Source organism: Odontesthes bonariensis, chromosome 5 (genome assembly GCF_027942865.1).
Source record: "Odontesthes bonariensis isolate fOdoBon6 chromosome 5, fOdoBon6.hap1, whole genome shotgun sequence".
Taxonomy (NCBI): domain Eukaryota; kingdom Metazoa; phylum Chordata; class Actinopteri; order Atheriniformes; family Atherinopsidae; genus Odontesthes; species Odontesthes bonariensis.
Window position 1 is genome coordinate 16,520,299 of NC_134510.1, and position 16,826 is coordinate 16,537,124.

Genomic DNA, 16,826 nt, shown 5'->3' on the forward strand with positions numbered 1-16,826 from the left:
TGGCCTCAAGTTGAAAAATAATGAGCATGAGATCTTTTTTAATCCTTCTAATCTTGGCTGTATACATATTGCTAAACGAGAGATGGCAAAATATATACCAACACTAGCACCATCCCCCACCCACTCACCTAACCCTTTGACAATTACCATACTGCAAACCAACATTATCACATAAAAGGAAAAGTTTAGCGTTGCATTGTGGCACTGATGTAACTAATTAAAAACTACATCCACCAGTGTAGCTTTAAAAATATGAGCTACATTACACAAGATAGTTGTGTAAAAGCAGAGGTAACTCTTTAAGTGGAATCAACATGCAAGGTACTGAAGTGTCTGATAACCACCAACTGTGTAGGGGGGGTTTGGGCTAAATTAGGAAAATTTGAGAATAACACACTCCCCAGTTGGTATGTCCAGAAGAGGCTCAATAGATACGCACACACCATATCCGGGCTTTGTGCCTGTTGATGGGAAACATGCAACATCTTCAATGTCACCAAAAACAGGCATATTCTACGAAATGAAAAGCACATCCACAGTAAAGCAGAAAGTCTGCGGACATTCAGGCTTGAAAGATCCTCTCCAGATTGATGCATCATTCTGTAATTCTGATACGGACCTGGTTGACAATAAAAGTTTCTGTGTTTGACCAAGTCTTTGTCAGCAGAGTTCTTCCTGAATAGGCACATAGGCTGTTTGAATCCCCAAATACACCACAGTACATAACGCATTTAAAACTGACATGCAATGGAGACATTGTATTGGGCCACATTGGTTTCCTTAATACCACCTGAGTGCCACTCACCACAACACACTTGCTGACCCAGTACCACGTTGCTACATTGCTATAGTCTGCACTTTTTCAAAGGGATACTTTCAGCCGGATAACAAATCTTACCACTAAGCACTCATCTTCCCCGAAAAGTTCCAGCAGCATGACATTGATTTTAATTTACTTCCCTTCCCTGCACTTTCTCTAGATCCCAAGCCAGTAGAGCACCTTAGAGATGTGGTAGGATGGGTTTTTCACACTGTGAACAGGCTGGCAAGTATCTTCGGGGACTATTTGTTGGGATGCATCATTCTGCTGAATAAATTCTTTAACTTTACGCTGTTTTGAAGTTGAAATCCTACATGGTTCATTGTAAGTGTTTACTATGTCTTTTTGCTCTTTTACTTCCATCATTCCATTCCATCAACAGTCTCTGTTTGATTCATATCTGTTTGACACCATGGATGACCGAAACCATCACAGCCTCTTTCTTAAAAAAAAAAAAAGCTTTCTAATATAAAGACATTAGTTTGCCATTGCCTTGAGAGAAGGCTCAACCTGTTCAGTACATTCTTTGCATTGCCAAAGCCCAGCAGGGACAGTTGTTGTATGATTAGCAGGATTTCATTTGTATAATGACCAAAATATCTAGAGAGGAATGGGATTAAAGCAGCTAAACTGCTTTTGGATAATTCAAGGTAACGATGTAGACATGGAAATGTTTGTTCATGTCCAAATTCATCACAATACACTACCATGACTAGGCCCAGATGACAACAGATTCATCATAGTCCTGCATAAATTAGGTAACAAGTTTCCAATGATTTATTGACTTAATATCTGGACGTGATTACAGCAAAGGAGCAGATTGGAGTCATGCATGGCTGATTTTGGATTAGAGGCAGAAATGAGCGACACTGCTTATGACAGTGTGTATACAGGCGTTTGTGTTTGAGTTTGTGTGTGTGTGTATTTACAAAGTGCAACTTATTCAACATAGCACAGTGTTGGTATGCTAATAGCACAGCAGTGAGCTGTCCCTAAGGTAAAATCCCCTGTTATTCAGACTCTGGTTAAGACATGGGCATTCTCACTTCTCGACAGATAAAGAAACACATCACCTGCGCTGCTTCATGTGGGTGCACCTTTCTTTTTTTTTTTTTTTTTTGCGCATTTCTTGTGTGTGGACATTTGTACTTTTTCTTGCTTTCTTGGAGTGTTTTGTCTTTCATTTGTCTTTGGCTGGTGCGCATGTTCAATCTGTTTTTTTTTTTTTTGTCAAACAGAAGCAGTGAGGTGGTAAGGCTTATTATAGAAACATAGAGACAATAACACTTACCCAAAGCGTTTTCTTCTTCATACTATCTTTTGCTTGGTTGCCGGATGGTCATTTCAAACCACCGTTTCTTGGAACATGAGCTTTCAGTGGCTTTTAGGGGTTATTTAGTTTCTCAGTTTTATTGCTGAGTTTGGCTCAGTTTCTTGAACTTTTTCCATTTCTTACTTTTCTAGCAGTTTTGTTGTAAATGGTTTCACAATGGTGTAATGTCAGTCTGCGTGCCAGATGAGGCCCACACTGCTGTGAAAATGAAGGTGACAGTGACATACTCCGTAAATTGTTGGCAGAAGGAAGTCGATACGCAGACTTGAGAAAAAAATCATTCATGTCTGCCTGATACCACCTGCCTAAACTCTTTACTGCCTTTTCCCTAATTATCGAAATGCTTTCTTCATCTATTACAAACTTTCTATCACTTAATTTCGCTCTACTTATTGAGATACTTCTAGACTTAGTAGGTTTGATTTTCATCCCAGCCCACTATAGATTTTTATTAAGTCTCTCAAGTATTCTCTTCATACATGGCACTGTTGTAGTCACTAACGTCATATCATCCATGTATGCTCTAATTGGTGTAAGATGCATGCCATCCTGACGTCTCTCTCCACCTGCAACCCACTTGGAAGCTCTAATAATTATCTCCATCACCATTGTAAATGCTAATGGAGAAATCGTACACCCTGCCATAATGCCTATTTTTAGCCTGGACTTCATCCGGATTGACTTCTTAAAAAGTACTGATCGATACGGCCACACTGCCCTTCCTTTACCACACATCTCTTTCTTCCCTGATGCATTTTAAGGCCTCTAACTGATGTTACTTTCTGCCAGCCACAAGGACAAACCTGGAGCTTACTTGCCTCTAGCCTACCACTTTTATCATGTCCAACTACGCTCTCTTTCCTCTGAGAACTATTCTGGTCAGTTCTAGCCCTAGAGAATAGGTCTGTGCCCCTATCCTTCACTGAGTCGCGTATCCACCTCTTAGTCATGTTCGTTCCAGTGTCAGTTGCCATGTAGTCTGCCTGTGAGTCATCTTCCGCCCCTGCTCTCGCTGACTCTAGGGGTATTCTCTTTAATCTGTTTGTAGCTTATGCTGGTTGTAACAAAGCTGCTAGGCCTCGCTACCGCTACCATGGATTGCTAGCCCATGGCAGCACCTTTGGGGTCTTTGCCTCCTGTCAGCTGTCTTTCCAATCTGTCACATGGTCTTTCCCTTGTTGTCAGCTGCCCTATTCACAACAGTCACTAGCTAGGCTAGATTTGGATTCAAGGTAAACACAAGAAACTTGTGCTAAAGAAAAAAAAGAAAAAAAGGACCAGACTCAGTGAGTAATTCCCTATACTCCCTATATAGACCAGTGAGCAGTGCTGACCAACATATCATTGGGGTCATCAGGTGGGAACCTCCTTTCATCAGTGTTTCGTCTAGTTGGGCCCACGACATCTCCAGGAGGCTAGACAATGACCACTGGCGTCCCGGAGTCACCCCCCTAATGCCAGCCATCACTGCTCCTCACACCACAACCACCATCTTGTTATTTCCTCCCACAGCCACAAGCTACCTCAGCCTCTTCACCAACTGCACACCAGTAACAGTGGGGTGGGGATGCAAACCCTGGTTCAGGTAGGGGGAGAAATATAAGAGGTTAAGATAAGTAGGAATGGGATTCAAACCCTGGTTCGGGTAGGGGTAATGAAAATATAGAGGGTGTCAGAGGTGGAGGTAGGACAAGACACACATGCAGATTCAGCAGACAAACTCACCTAAACAATCCTACAGTCACTAAGAATGCCAGCAAAAACAAAGCCATACAACTCACTCAAAGCCAACTCACTCAAAGCTTTTTCCATTTCTTACTTTTCTAGCAGTTTTGTTGTAAATGGTTTCACAATGGTGTAATGTCAGTCTGCGTGCCAGATGAGGCCCACACTGCTGTGAAAATTAAGGTGACAGTGGCTACTTCTTTTCTTTGGCTACTCCTACATCAACAAACCTTCATTTGAACCCTGTGCATGCACAACTATGCATGAATTTGTTTTCATACTCAAGACAGTGATTGAAAGTAAAATAAAATAAAAAATCCAGAAGCCACCAAATGTTTCATGAGACCAGGTAGGTAATGTTACAAGACTAATATAAGACAAGAATAAGACTACGCATTTTTCTATACTATGATATTAATGATGAATAAACATGCCCTCAAAAAGACTAAAAGAATAAAACATTCTAGTTTTTCTGTAACGTTTAGCTCTGATTTACAATTTTGAAGGATCTGAATGTTGTGTATTTCCCAACAGTCAGGACACAGAGCACTTAAGTTAATGTCTGAAGTATGAAAACATACCTCATTAGTTTTATTTAAGTAATCAACCACAGCTTCAATCTCCTCTGATTTACAGCCTACACAGAGCAGATAGAGAATTGATCACTCTTGTATGCTTTCCAAAAATTTAGACCTACACGCTATTATTTTAACCGACAGACCTTGGTACATCAAATGCACCAGAACGAGAGAGCTAATCAGTTATTACTTGCTGATAGTAACACTGAAGCTAACTCTGCATCCCTCTGTCATCCTGTTTTTTTCTGAGCTCTCTGGCAGTAAAATCCAATCTGATATTTATTGATATTTATTCTTGTCCCTGGTCTTGCTTGTACTCCTTATCTCTTCGTCCCAAGTTTCTCTCATAGCATTGTCTTGGCTTACCTTATTTATTAAGGCAAAAATGTGTTTTATCTAGTTGCTGGTGCATTACGTGTTGCCATAAAGCTTAACAGTGTCGGTTCTGGGCAGGAAACCAAAGTTGTGAATTGCAATATTTCAGACCCCACACGCTCCAGGACATTTTCAGGCCTGGGAATGTCCATGACAAAGGTTGGTGTACTTCAAAACAAGTGAGAAGCACATAGTTTTAAGGTTCACAATCTTCTTTAATGTTTCTTTAAATCATGGCGATGTGGCTAAAACAGTGAAGGATGCTTTTACTGGACAGCAATAGGACATATTGTAAATTGCTTTTCAGTTAGCAGACCCAGCTCTAGCATTTTTTTTTGTCTCGGTATAACAGCTCGAGAAAAATATTTTATTTTGAGAATGTGTTACTTTATTTAATATGAAACATTACCATTTCGTATTGATTTTACAGTTTCTACTGTTAGTTGATTTAAGATATTCAGTGAGATCAGTCTGTAAAATTTTGTGTATATTGTAGAAAAAAAAACATCACTGAAAACAAATATAAGGACTTTCAGTCTGAACTGTAATAATCTGGAGTGGTCTTACATCACAACAGTTGCTGTGTAGTCTCCAGTGGGCCTCCACCAACAAAGGTTAACAAGGACATCACTACTTTATTGGAAAAACAGAATAATACGCAGAATAATAAAACTTGTTTTGATGTGAAGATCTTTCAGCAACATAATGCTCACATCTAACAACATAAAAGGATAAGTAAAAAGAAAAAGATTGTCTTTTTTTAAACTATCCAGATATGAGTTCTAATATAAATGCTACTAAAAACATCGGTAACCTGCCATTGCTAAAATTATGAATTTATAGATACATGGAATCTTAGATGGCTACAAGAATAATGTAGAGGTAATTTAAATAACTCTTTTCCTCAAATAGTGCCAAAGACTAAGTGTGGAAAAACTTTGGGCATTTTTTAAAGATCTAAATCAATCAAGGTTAGGGTTGGGTTGGTGCAAATCTGAATTTTTGATTGAGTTTGAAAAATGCAAATTTAGCTTATTTGCAATTTCAGAAGATACTCAAAATTCTGACTGCAGCTGATGGGAGGGAGGGAAAACCTGATACCTCAGAGGTTTTCCATGATCGCTTTTTAAGTAAAAATAGATGAGTTTGTTCAAGGTCTATCTAATCTAGAATTCTAGTCATAAAGCAACAAAATATTCTGAAAGACTGGCTTGTACAAGGCACACATATTTAAGAACTTTTGATTTTTCTGTTAAGAAATTATCTGTCTCAGACCAACACAGCTGTTGAAATCTTCATTGTTGATTATTTTTCTTTTAAAGGTGCTTTCTTTTGATACCACCCACATCGAGGGAGTGGGGGAAAAAAATTGTCATTGTCTTGAAAACGACAAATATTGTTCCTTTTTAAAACGTGTTTCCCATGAAGATTTAATTTTACTATTAGGAAACCTGGCTTCTATCTCAACACATATCAGAGCCCACAGTGAGTGATGCAGGCCTGGTTCGCTTGTTTTTCCTTTGGACAGATATGGCACAGTGTGTTGTGCTATGAATTTCAGAGTTAATGTAGCTGACAAGATGATGTGCCTGTTTTTTGGCAAATATTTGCTTTTGTTTGGAAAGCATTGTGATGGCACTAATTAGCACGCCCCCATGGAATGCACAAAAAAAAAAATCAGCTTTTTGTGATAATGAAATGAGATTGGTGAGTGGCAGAAGAGGGAGCGGGAGAAAAGAGAAGTGCACAAAGAATATGAAGCTCACACTGTTAATCAAAGGGCAAGAATGAGGCTGTAATTTTAGAATTAATACTTTTGCATGCATACAGCAACTTTGTGTGCCTTTTGATATAATCAGGAACGCCTCACTGGTAAAATATTTCTGTCGGACATAATTTGAATAACTCTCGTCCTCACTGCAGAGAATGGTCATGTTCTAATGTGTCTTTCATTAAGTCAACCCTTCAGTTAAATCAAAGATTAGATTCGACAAAGACTTTGTCCAGATGCTCTCCCTCCAAGAAATTCATGAGTTTGGAGTGATGCGATGTCACTTTTGGTGACTTTTCAGGTGACCTCCAGATTGGGATTCATTCATGTATTCACCTCTGGATTCAGTGATTGTTTTTTTTGCAAATTGGTAAGACTAACCTCATAAAAAGTTCAATTGAAAGCATTTTATACATATCTGAAAAATTATCCCAAAAGTAAACAGGATAAATCTCTTTTTTTTTTTTTTTTTTTCTGGAACCCCTTTTCTGGCATTAATCCATCAGAATGGTGTTAGTTTTCCATTTGTCTAGATTAAAAGCAAATTGTAGAAATTGCCTCAATTTAGAGCACATTTGCAAATGCTTGTAACAACAGTCTTCTATCATAGGCAGATTATCACACTAATAGAAATTAGTTTCCTTCTTTTCGGACTGACGAACATTATCTCTGTTTTGTCCTTGCAATTTAGCTTATTCAATGAGCAACCAAACAGCCACAGAGGAAAAGCAAAGAGCAAATATCAGTTTGGGGGTTAGATAGCAAATTAGCTAGTCAACTGCAACATATAAATTTACCAGCAAATGTCACATTGGTTCGTTCAAATGCTGATGTTGTTCTAACCCTCTGATATCACTGTCAACGAAACACGGTCTTCCCATTGCCTTTAAGGTTCAGCTCAGATTTTGGATGCTTCCTAATATCCAACAGGTTTAGCTTCTCTTATTTTTGATCTTTTAAAAAAAGAACTACAAGAAAACATTTAAAATCACATTCGTATTTTTTTTTAGCCCAAAAAAAGGTTATTCTTCATATGTTAAATGCCAAAGAAAGATACAAAATTCAAAGAATACATAATTATTGCTTGTTCAGAAAATGTTACAGAAAGGTTTACAATAGGGAGCAAGTGGGACTTTGCAGTGACCTATAAAAAGCTACTATCCAGAACAATATTGCACAAAAAGTAAAAATTTAACTGACTTCATCATAAATGTGCAATTTTAGCCACTGTGTTTCAGGTTTGATAGATTTTTCAATGCAGCACACTCTTTTAAACATTTAAAGGATGTGACTATTTGAATTTTTACCTGCTTAAAGGGGAACTCCGGGGCATTTGAAGCGCAATCCCATTGCTAGAGGTTGTCAAATACTGACATTATCTTCTCTAGAAAAACTGCGTTCAAGTATTTAAAACATTACAACAATATATTACAACAATATTGTTGTAATGTTTTAAATACTTGAACGCAGTTTTTCTAGAGAAGATAATTGCTTTGTGTATGGGATTATCGTCCATTGACTCTTTTGGGCTTTCAGATGCGCGAGCATACCAACAAGAGGTAAGTGACATGCTGTTTATAAAGTTGTTTTGTAACGTCCCCATGCCAGTAATGTGAGAACCATGCATATGGTTTTGATGGTAAGGCTTGTGACTTTATTGTCGGATGGTTTATAAAGTGGTGTGACGTTTCTGCAGTGTGCAAGTTGTTGTTTTACGTGGAAGGTTTATTATTGCCCATTGGCCACCACGTATTTGGCTAGCATGACAGGCTGCGCAAACAGCGCAATTGCCGCACAGGGAGCGCCGATTTGCACCTCTCTGTGTCCTACTGTCAGTATTTGACAACCTCTAGCAATGGAAATGCGCTTCAAATGCCCCGGAGTTCCCCTTTAAGTGTCTTCAGTGAAAAGTGAAAGGGACTTAGAGTTCATGACAAAAATTTTGATTAGCTCAAGCTCACTACCATCTTTCGATGTAACCTATTGTCATTTGCTTTTTCTTTCCTCCCGTGACTTTCTTTGCAGTGCTCTTTGGTCAGTTTGTGGTATTTCAGACTCTTCCCACTGATGTGGTTGAGATCTATGATGGAACCTCAACAGATTCAGCCCTTCTCTCATCCATATATGGATCTCACTCAGGTAAAAACATAACTCTCTCATAACTCTGGTATTTCTTTTTACCTATACAACTAGCTCATAGGTACGAGTTGTACTGTAGCTTGATGGTAAGACAGCACATCCATCTCTCTCAACCCAATTCAAATCGGATAAACATTTTCATTTTCCTTCTTTCTTACTGTTCCTTAATGGTGTTAAATGATACATTTGGCTTGCAACTAAATACATTTTTCATATCCTTATCAAAATAACAGAAACATAGCAGCTGTTATCGGTTTTCTCTCATATCTTGTTAAAGAACAAACAAAACCAAATGCATTGGACTCATTAAATCCATAATTCCCAGCCTTTAACACCTTGAATATCCTGTTGAGGTCAGACTCGGAATTTCAGAAATCACATTGCGAAGTGCATATGAACAACTTGAGCATGTTGTTCTTTCCACTGTAAAAATGGCATTAATCATTTGGGAGTTTTTGTGAATGTGTTTTACCCTAAAATGTCCATTTGTAAACAACACAATCTAAAAATAGTCATGATTATGTCTCCTTTGATTTTATGATTTAGGCGAGACACTCCCCTTGAGTTCAGGAAACAAGATAACAATTAAGTTCACTACAAATGGAACAGACACAGCCAAGGGATTTCATTTTGTTTACCAAGGTAAGGTTGTGTTTTTTTAAAGATATTGCCAGATATACACAATTAATTCATGAATTGAGTGCTTTCAGCTTGCAGATTCTTTAGCCTTGCATTAATCACATAAAGGGTTGTGAAGCAGAGTACCACCGTTTGTGGCTGGGCATGCCTTAGGAGAGCAGAATGATGTGGAATGAAATAGCTTGTCCTGGCACAGCAGATGAGAGTGACTAATGACGTGCAGGAAGATCCACAAGAGCTTTGCTGTATCATTCTGCCTCCTTTGTCTTGCCATCTCTCCTTCTCCCTATTGCCTGTCTGCCTAACACACCCACCACCCTTTATCTTTCTTTCTCTGTCTCTTGCTTCCTCCTCTTTTATCCCTAGCTGTCCCTCGGACAAGCGCCTCTCAATGTAGCTCAGTCCCTGAGCCCCGGTTTGGAAAACGGATAGGGAATGACTTTGGCATTGGCATGGTGGTTCTGTTTGAATGCAATCCAGGCTACACGCTGCACGGTTCCAACGCCATCAGGTGTGAGGCTGTGCCCAATGCCCTGGCCCAATGGAACGGCACTGTGCCCACATGTGTCGGTAAGCATCCTCATCCCCCAAGCCCCCACTGCATGCGCTAACACACACACACACACACACACACACACACACACACACACACACACACACAGAAAGGTGGAGCAGGTGTGCAAACACAGTTGGTGTCTGTTTTCCTTCCCTTTTCTTTTCTTTGTCATGACTTTTACAAATATCTGTCACCAATTGCAAAAAGCCACCTATTTCTGATCCTGATAGATCACACAACAAGAAAGAGGGTTGGACTTAAAATTCTACAAAGTGCCACATACATGTCCTACATAGACAGCATACCAGTTGGTACTACATTGGATGGAGTTTTGTTCTGTTTTACTATTAATTGTTGTTAGACAACCGCTGATGGACTGAGAATCGGAAAAGGTTGCAGGGTAACTAAAAAGTTAGTTGTAAGTGTTTGTTTTTTTCTTTGTCTGTAAAAATAATGGGAAACATTTAGAAATTGGTCTCGGAGCGCTTTGACACCAGTACAATGCTTTTTTTGCAACAGTCCAAACCTCTTTGTCATTGAAATTACTAATACAAGCATAATGTTTGCACATTTAGAAAGCTCACACCACAATGATTTAAAAAAAAAAAAGAAAAGAAAAAAAGTGTTAATACGATGATAGTCTCATGGATTTTCATTTAATACATGTTAAAAGGAAAGCAGACCGTGAAAGATTCTTCAATACGGCTGCTAACACTACATCTGACTGCACCCTACTTCTTGCCCATGTGAACACAGAGGCACACAACTATGCACATTCTTGTATCAAGTGAGGAATTCAGAATCACCAACCTTTTCTTTGCTCTGTGAGAGCTCCAGAAACTGCCGGTTATTGCAGCTATGATTTATATTTTATCACACTTTTAAGTTGGTGTGAAATAGACAGACCTACAGATAATAGTTTTCTGAATTTACTGTTCACTTCAGCCTTACTGAGCTCTATAAAGAACTTACATTTCTTACCTGCACCAACTACTCTACTAAAGCTCTTGTAAACCTATCATCTACTACTTGTTTGGCACCAAACTAAGCACGCACATTTTAAAGTTAATTTTGTATTCAGTTTCTTTATGCTGCTTCCACTTTTAATTTAGCTTCATTATCACAACAACTCAAAATTGCTCTGTTAATATTTGTGAAAGGGTTATGTGCAATCTCAGCCATTTGCCTTTAAAGCAGTTAACTGTCTTTTTCATAATACCGCACTGTCCAAGCTTGTGCAGTTTATAGGCTTAAATGCCATTTAAATATCTAAACTATGAATGTTTTCTTTAGAGAAGAATTATGTTAATGAAGTAATTCTTGTGTTTTTATTACCATATAGATCAAGCAATTTACATCCACAGACAGTGCAGGCGCTTTTCTCCACCAACTATGTTGCACTGCCATATTTCTGCAGTAGCCCAGAAAGAAAAAACAAAAAACACTTGGGCAGGCTTATCCTGCCAGGCAATCGGGGTTTATTCTATACACGGAGTGTTGAAGGGATATTCATTTCACTGCAATCTGCAATTTTGCCCGTAGATGTTGCTCCAACCCATTACACTGGACCTCAAAGTGAAGGTGAATTTTAATCCAAAACAATAGAAGAAAAAAAAAAGAAATGCTTTTTTTGTTTGACCTTGCTTGTTTGCAGTTAAATACAATCTCTGAGTCATGCTTCTGATGCTGCTGTTCTGCAGAGCTGCTGCTCATGCTGTGTGGACAGTTTGTCGTATTCCTTGTGATATTACAACACAACATATATTTCTCTATCCTTGTTATGGATGAAAAGCAGCAAGTTTTGTTTCACATAAAAGATTTCAGCTTCAAAACTGCTGGTTAACTGAAACTGAAAATCTGTGAAAATATGAGGAACTGATGGCGTCTAATAAAACAGCAGCACCTGATGGGTATATTTAATGGGAAAACACTTTGGGGACAGGTATCTCTCTACACGGGTGTCTGGCTAGAACATTGTACGCTCTGTGTCACTGGAAAAAAAACATACCAGCATGTAGATACACAAATCACATTCATATGCAAGAACGGATTTTCACTATTTGTATATGCTAATGTTCATTTAGTAGGACATGCACAGTTTCACTTAGACATCCCTGCTTTTGGTGGATGCAGAGCTGTGTCTGATGTGAGGCAAAACCTTTGAAATAAGGCCTTGTGGCAGCCAGCAAATAGTTTAAGACGGTGAGTGCAGGAGATTTTTAGCCCAGGGTTCATCTAAGTTCCCTGCCAAGTGGTGAGGGAATAGCAGTGGCGCACTCAGCTCCATTTTAAACACAGTGAATCTATCTGGAGATAGAATGTGGCTGCAGCATCTCCTTCAGCAACAGTGTACTTGTTTCGAATAATGGTTAAAGTTTCATGGAAGCTTGAGAAAAAAAACATTGTGCCTAATTATACAAACACACTTTATGGGATATGACAGTGTAAGAGACTTTAATAAAAAGAGAGATATCCATTTCCTCCTGCTGAGATTTACCTGGTTCATTGTGCAACGCTTGTTCAGTGTCTCACAAATCCAGAGCTGTTGAATTAGTTTATACGACATTCTCCCATGAATTAATAAGCCTTACCTGACTGGATGCATTGTGTCTTATATTGAAAGTTGTTGGCTTGTCCCCGATCAACTGAAAGAACGGCAACAGCATCTTATACAAATTCCACATTGTTTTTAAATGTAAAAGAAAATAAAACATCACTGCCAGTATTACATAAGCTCACAGATTGCTATGCTTCCTACTCGGTAGACCCACACTGTGGAATTCACAGTTGGCTAAAACACTTGTTCGAAGGTGTCAACAAGTAAACAGAGTCACACAGTGCTTGTTTTTAAACTGTGGATTCTTGTTTAGAAAGAGCCTCCCTAGACCAATTAAAGTGTCTCAGTCTGGGGGAGTGTGGAAGGGTCAGACCAGAGTGCTGCTCGTGAGGTCGGTATGTTTAATAATAAAGTCTCAGAAATGGAAGTGGAAATTACTACCAGTTTGACTAATCTTTGTTTGATTAATGTTTTGTTCGAATTTTTTCTGAACAAGAAGACAAGTATTTATGTTCTAGTGCAACATGATTAATGTAAATTCTCGTTATTTAAAAACAGTAAAACTACAGCATATAGATAGTTTTCATTTAACTGCTTTTTCTTCTTTTCATTATGCTCCATAATTAGGATCTTTATTTCACATGCAGCTGCAGTTAAGCTCTCAAGGGTGCTGGCTTCTGTGCTTAAATGTTGGGAAGATAGATACATTAGATAAACATTTCACCTCCACCACCTACAGTATGGCAACACCACTCTTCTTATGAGCAGCTTTCCACAGAGGGACAGCACTGAGCCTTGCAAAAACAGCTTAGGAAGGGCTAAAAAGCATATCAAAGAGCCTGAAGGTGTTCCCCTGACCTCTAAACTCTCCAGATACTAATCTGATAGCATCCGAGGGGAAGCAAGACCCTCCCCACAACCCACAGGGCCCAAATAATCCTTTGCTAAGGTTTAGGGAAACACTCTAGAACACCCTCAGATGTTCAGATGAGGAGAGTGCCCTCTATATTCGGCAGGTGGTCATAATGTTATGGCTGATCAACAAAAATGACCATGAAATAAAGGCAAGGCAAGTTTATTTGTATAGCACAATTCAACAACAAGGCGATTAAAAGTGCTATTAAAAAAGTAGAAATAAAAAGCATGATTTAAATTTTAAACAAAAAATAAAGAAAAAAGTAGAAATAAAAAGCATGATTTAAATTTTAAACAAAAAATAAAGAAAAAAGAACAATAGATAAAATCAGAATCAGTAGTTAAAATGTGATTAAGTTTTGAAACTCAAGCTTCAGATTTGAAGCTTTGTTCAAATGCAGCTGAAAATAGGTGTGTCTTCAACCTGGACTTAAATACACTGAGTGTTTCAGCTGATCTGAGGCTTTCTGGGAGTTTGTTCCAGACATGTGAAGCTTTATTCAAATGCAGCTGAAAATAGGTGTGTCTTCAACCTGGACTTAAATACACTGAGTGTTTCAGCTGATCTGAGGCTTTCTGGGAGTTTGTTCCAGACATGTGGAGCATAGAAGCTGAATGCAGCTTCTCCATGTCTGGTTCTGACTCTGGGAACTGATAAAAAACCGGATCCAGATGACCTGAGGGGTCTGGAAGGTTCATACTGGGTCAGGAGGTCACTGATATATTTTGGTCCTAGACCATTCAGAGCTTTATAGACCAGCATCAGAACTTTAAAGTCTATCCTCTGATGGACAGGCAGCCAGTGTAAAGACCTCAGAGCTGGACTGATGTTGTCCACTTTTTTGGTCTTAGTGAGGACTCGAGCAGCAGAGTTCTGAATGAGCTGCAGTTGTCTAACAGACTTTTTAGGTAGACCTGTAAAGGTGCTGTTACAGTACTCAAGCCTACTAAAGATGAATGCATGGACTAGTTTTTCCAGGTCCTGCTGAGACATCAGATCTTTTAACCTCGATATATTCTTAAGGTGATAGTAGGCTGACTTTGTTATTGCCTTAATGTGTTTTTCCAAATTTAGGTCTGAGTCCATCACTACACCCAGATTTCTGGCCTGGTTGGTAGTTTCTAGGTGTATAGATTGAAGTTCTGTGGTGACCTGTAATCGTTTCTCTTTGGCTCCGAAACAATTACCTCAGTTTTGTTTTTGTTTAGCTGGAGCACATCCAGTCATTAATCTCATCAATTAATCTCCCCAATGCATTTACTAAGAGCCGTACAGGAAAATGAAACTTTTTTCTAGCCTGGAAAACCAGCGCCAACTGCTGGACGGCAAAATGTTTTGCCTGCGGTTGGGTCTGGCCTCGATCCACTTGTCATTTTGAAAATACTGCCCTGAATCTGGCAGATGGCAACTAAACCAATCACAACGCAGAGATGTGTTTTGAATCAACGCGGGCGGGCCAGAGGGTTCTGAGGGAGTGACGACAGAGCAGTGCGACGTTGGGCAGTGGAAGCGAACATAGACAAGCGAAAGCACAACAAGAAAGATGGCGGCGGCAATGGAACAGTGCTCGTTTGATTCAGCCTTGGCACACAGCCATTATAACGAACAGCCTTGCCACTCTATTAAGCCCCATTGTACCGGCTTTTTGGCTGCAGTTCCACCAGAATTCCACTGGGAGCGTCGGTGGAGACCAGAATGAATGGGGCCCAATGGAGCTAGATGCTACAAATGGTCAGTTTCACCTAAGTCTCCTCAAGAGCGCTCAGATTTGAATGTAGTTTCTGAGAGCTCAACATGGGTTTCAAGTAAAAAATCATCTGAACGAGTACATATATCCCTTTGATTTCTTACTGGTTGGCTTCTTGTTGTCCACAACGCGCTAGCATTGTGCTAATGACAGCTGGTCGACCAGCTATGTATGACGTCATATACACTTCAAATCCTTTTTTTAAGCAAATGAGTGGCTCTAAAAATCTAAAACTCAGCCATGGGTATTTTCTAAACACCCTCTTTCGAAAACAACATTCGAATTACTAGAGAAAAAATTATATCTTGAGATAAGGGCACGAAAGGGCGTATAGCTCCATAGGACTCCATTCATTCTGGTCTCCAAAATTGGGCGCCCCACGTGGAAAGAGGGTGGAACTGCAACCAAAATCGCCTCGTTGGAAACCGGAAATGCACCGTGAGTGGCGTATCTGTCCTATTATAGAATCTGTGCTTGGCATCAGTTTTGGAAGAGTCCCCTCCCACCAAAGCTTTCTGTCGCGCTTACTACGTCACAGTCAGTTGCGCTGATTGGTCAGAGCGTTGGCCTATAGGCACAGACGCGGTTTGAAAGACAACGGGTTGTGCTCATCAACAATGTTCCGTTGTATCCATTGATCGGTGCCAGACTAAATTAGACATCCAATCCATTTAGGCTGGTTTATCAGGCTAACTTTTTTCAACATTTACAGTGGAAAAGGGAAACGTGAAAGTTAGTGTACCCCAAGAGATTTGAGCGTGCTTAACTTTTTAAGGTTTAATACGAATTTCAACAATTTTTTTTTTTCCCACAAACACTCAAATGTGTCCCAACTGTCAGTAGCTACGGGCTGTTCTGAGCCGCTGCGTAAGATTGAATTAAAATAATCGATACCCTCAAAGCAGGAGAAGGACGCTGGAAGATGGCAAAGTGTTTTTATGTACCCGTTTCCTCAGTTCCTCGTGTAGATTAATTTACTGAAGAAATGTTGTCTGGAAGACCAAGGATACAATGTAATTGTACCTTATTGTCTTCTTCTAAGCACTTTTCCTTGACCTCGTTTGACCCCCTTCGACTGTGTTTTATCATTTTGCAATCATATAGCTTAAATCATATTATGCAAAACACATAAGTAAAATAAGGTATAGTATTAGATATTAATTCATTATTGCCGTTGGTAATTCAAAGAAGTAAATGAAAATACCACAAAAGTTAAAGATGATTTAAAGGCTACTCACTGATGTTAATTAGTATGATTGCGTGAAAATAATCAAGCAACATTTTGTATGTTGCTGCAGCAAGGAAATGTGGAACAGATCAATCCATCCATCCATTTTCTCCCATTTATCTAAGGTGGGATCACAAAGGCAACAGATCCAGAAGAGAAATTTGTCCCCAGCAACACTCCCTCGCTCCTCCTCGCAGGCCAGAAGGGATACATAATCCCTCCAGTGTAATCTGGGTCTACCCAGGAGCCTCGTCTCATTCAAATATGCCCAAAAAATCTCCAAAGGGAGGCTACCAGGAGAGATCTTAATCATATGCCCAAACTAACTCTGCTGTCTCCTTTCAATGTGAAGGAGCAGCGACTCTACTCCGAGTTTCCCCCGAATGCTCAAGCACCTCACCTTATCCCTAAGGCTGAGGCCAGCCATCCTCTAAAGGAAAGC

At 39.4% G+C, this 16,826-nt stretch overlaps 1 protein-coding gene across 4 annotated transcripts in view; it reads left to right on the forward strand.

Moving 5' to 3' along the window:
- LOC142379793 (CUB and sushi domain-containing protein 3-like) overlaps positions 1-16,826 on the forward strand; it is a 284,354-nt gene that overhangs the window by 151,332 nt on the left and 116,196 nt on the right. For all 4 annotated transcript variants that reach the window (XM_075465063.1, XM_075465065.1, XM_075465064.1 and 1 more), the window contains exons 32-34: positions 8,628-8,741; positions 9,288-9,383; positions 9,747-9,950. In XM_075465063.1, coding sequence (XP_075321178.1) covers positions 8,628-8,741; positions 9,288-9,383; positions 9,747-9,950 — 414 coding nt within the window. The remainder of the gene's footprint in view (positions 1-8,627; positions 8,742-9,287; positions 9,384-9,746; positions 9,951-16,826) is intronic.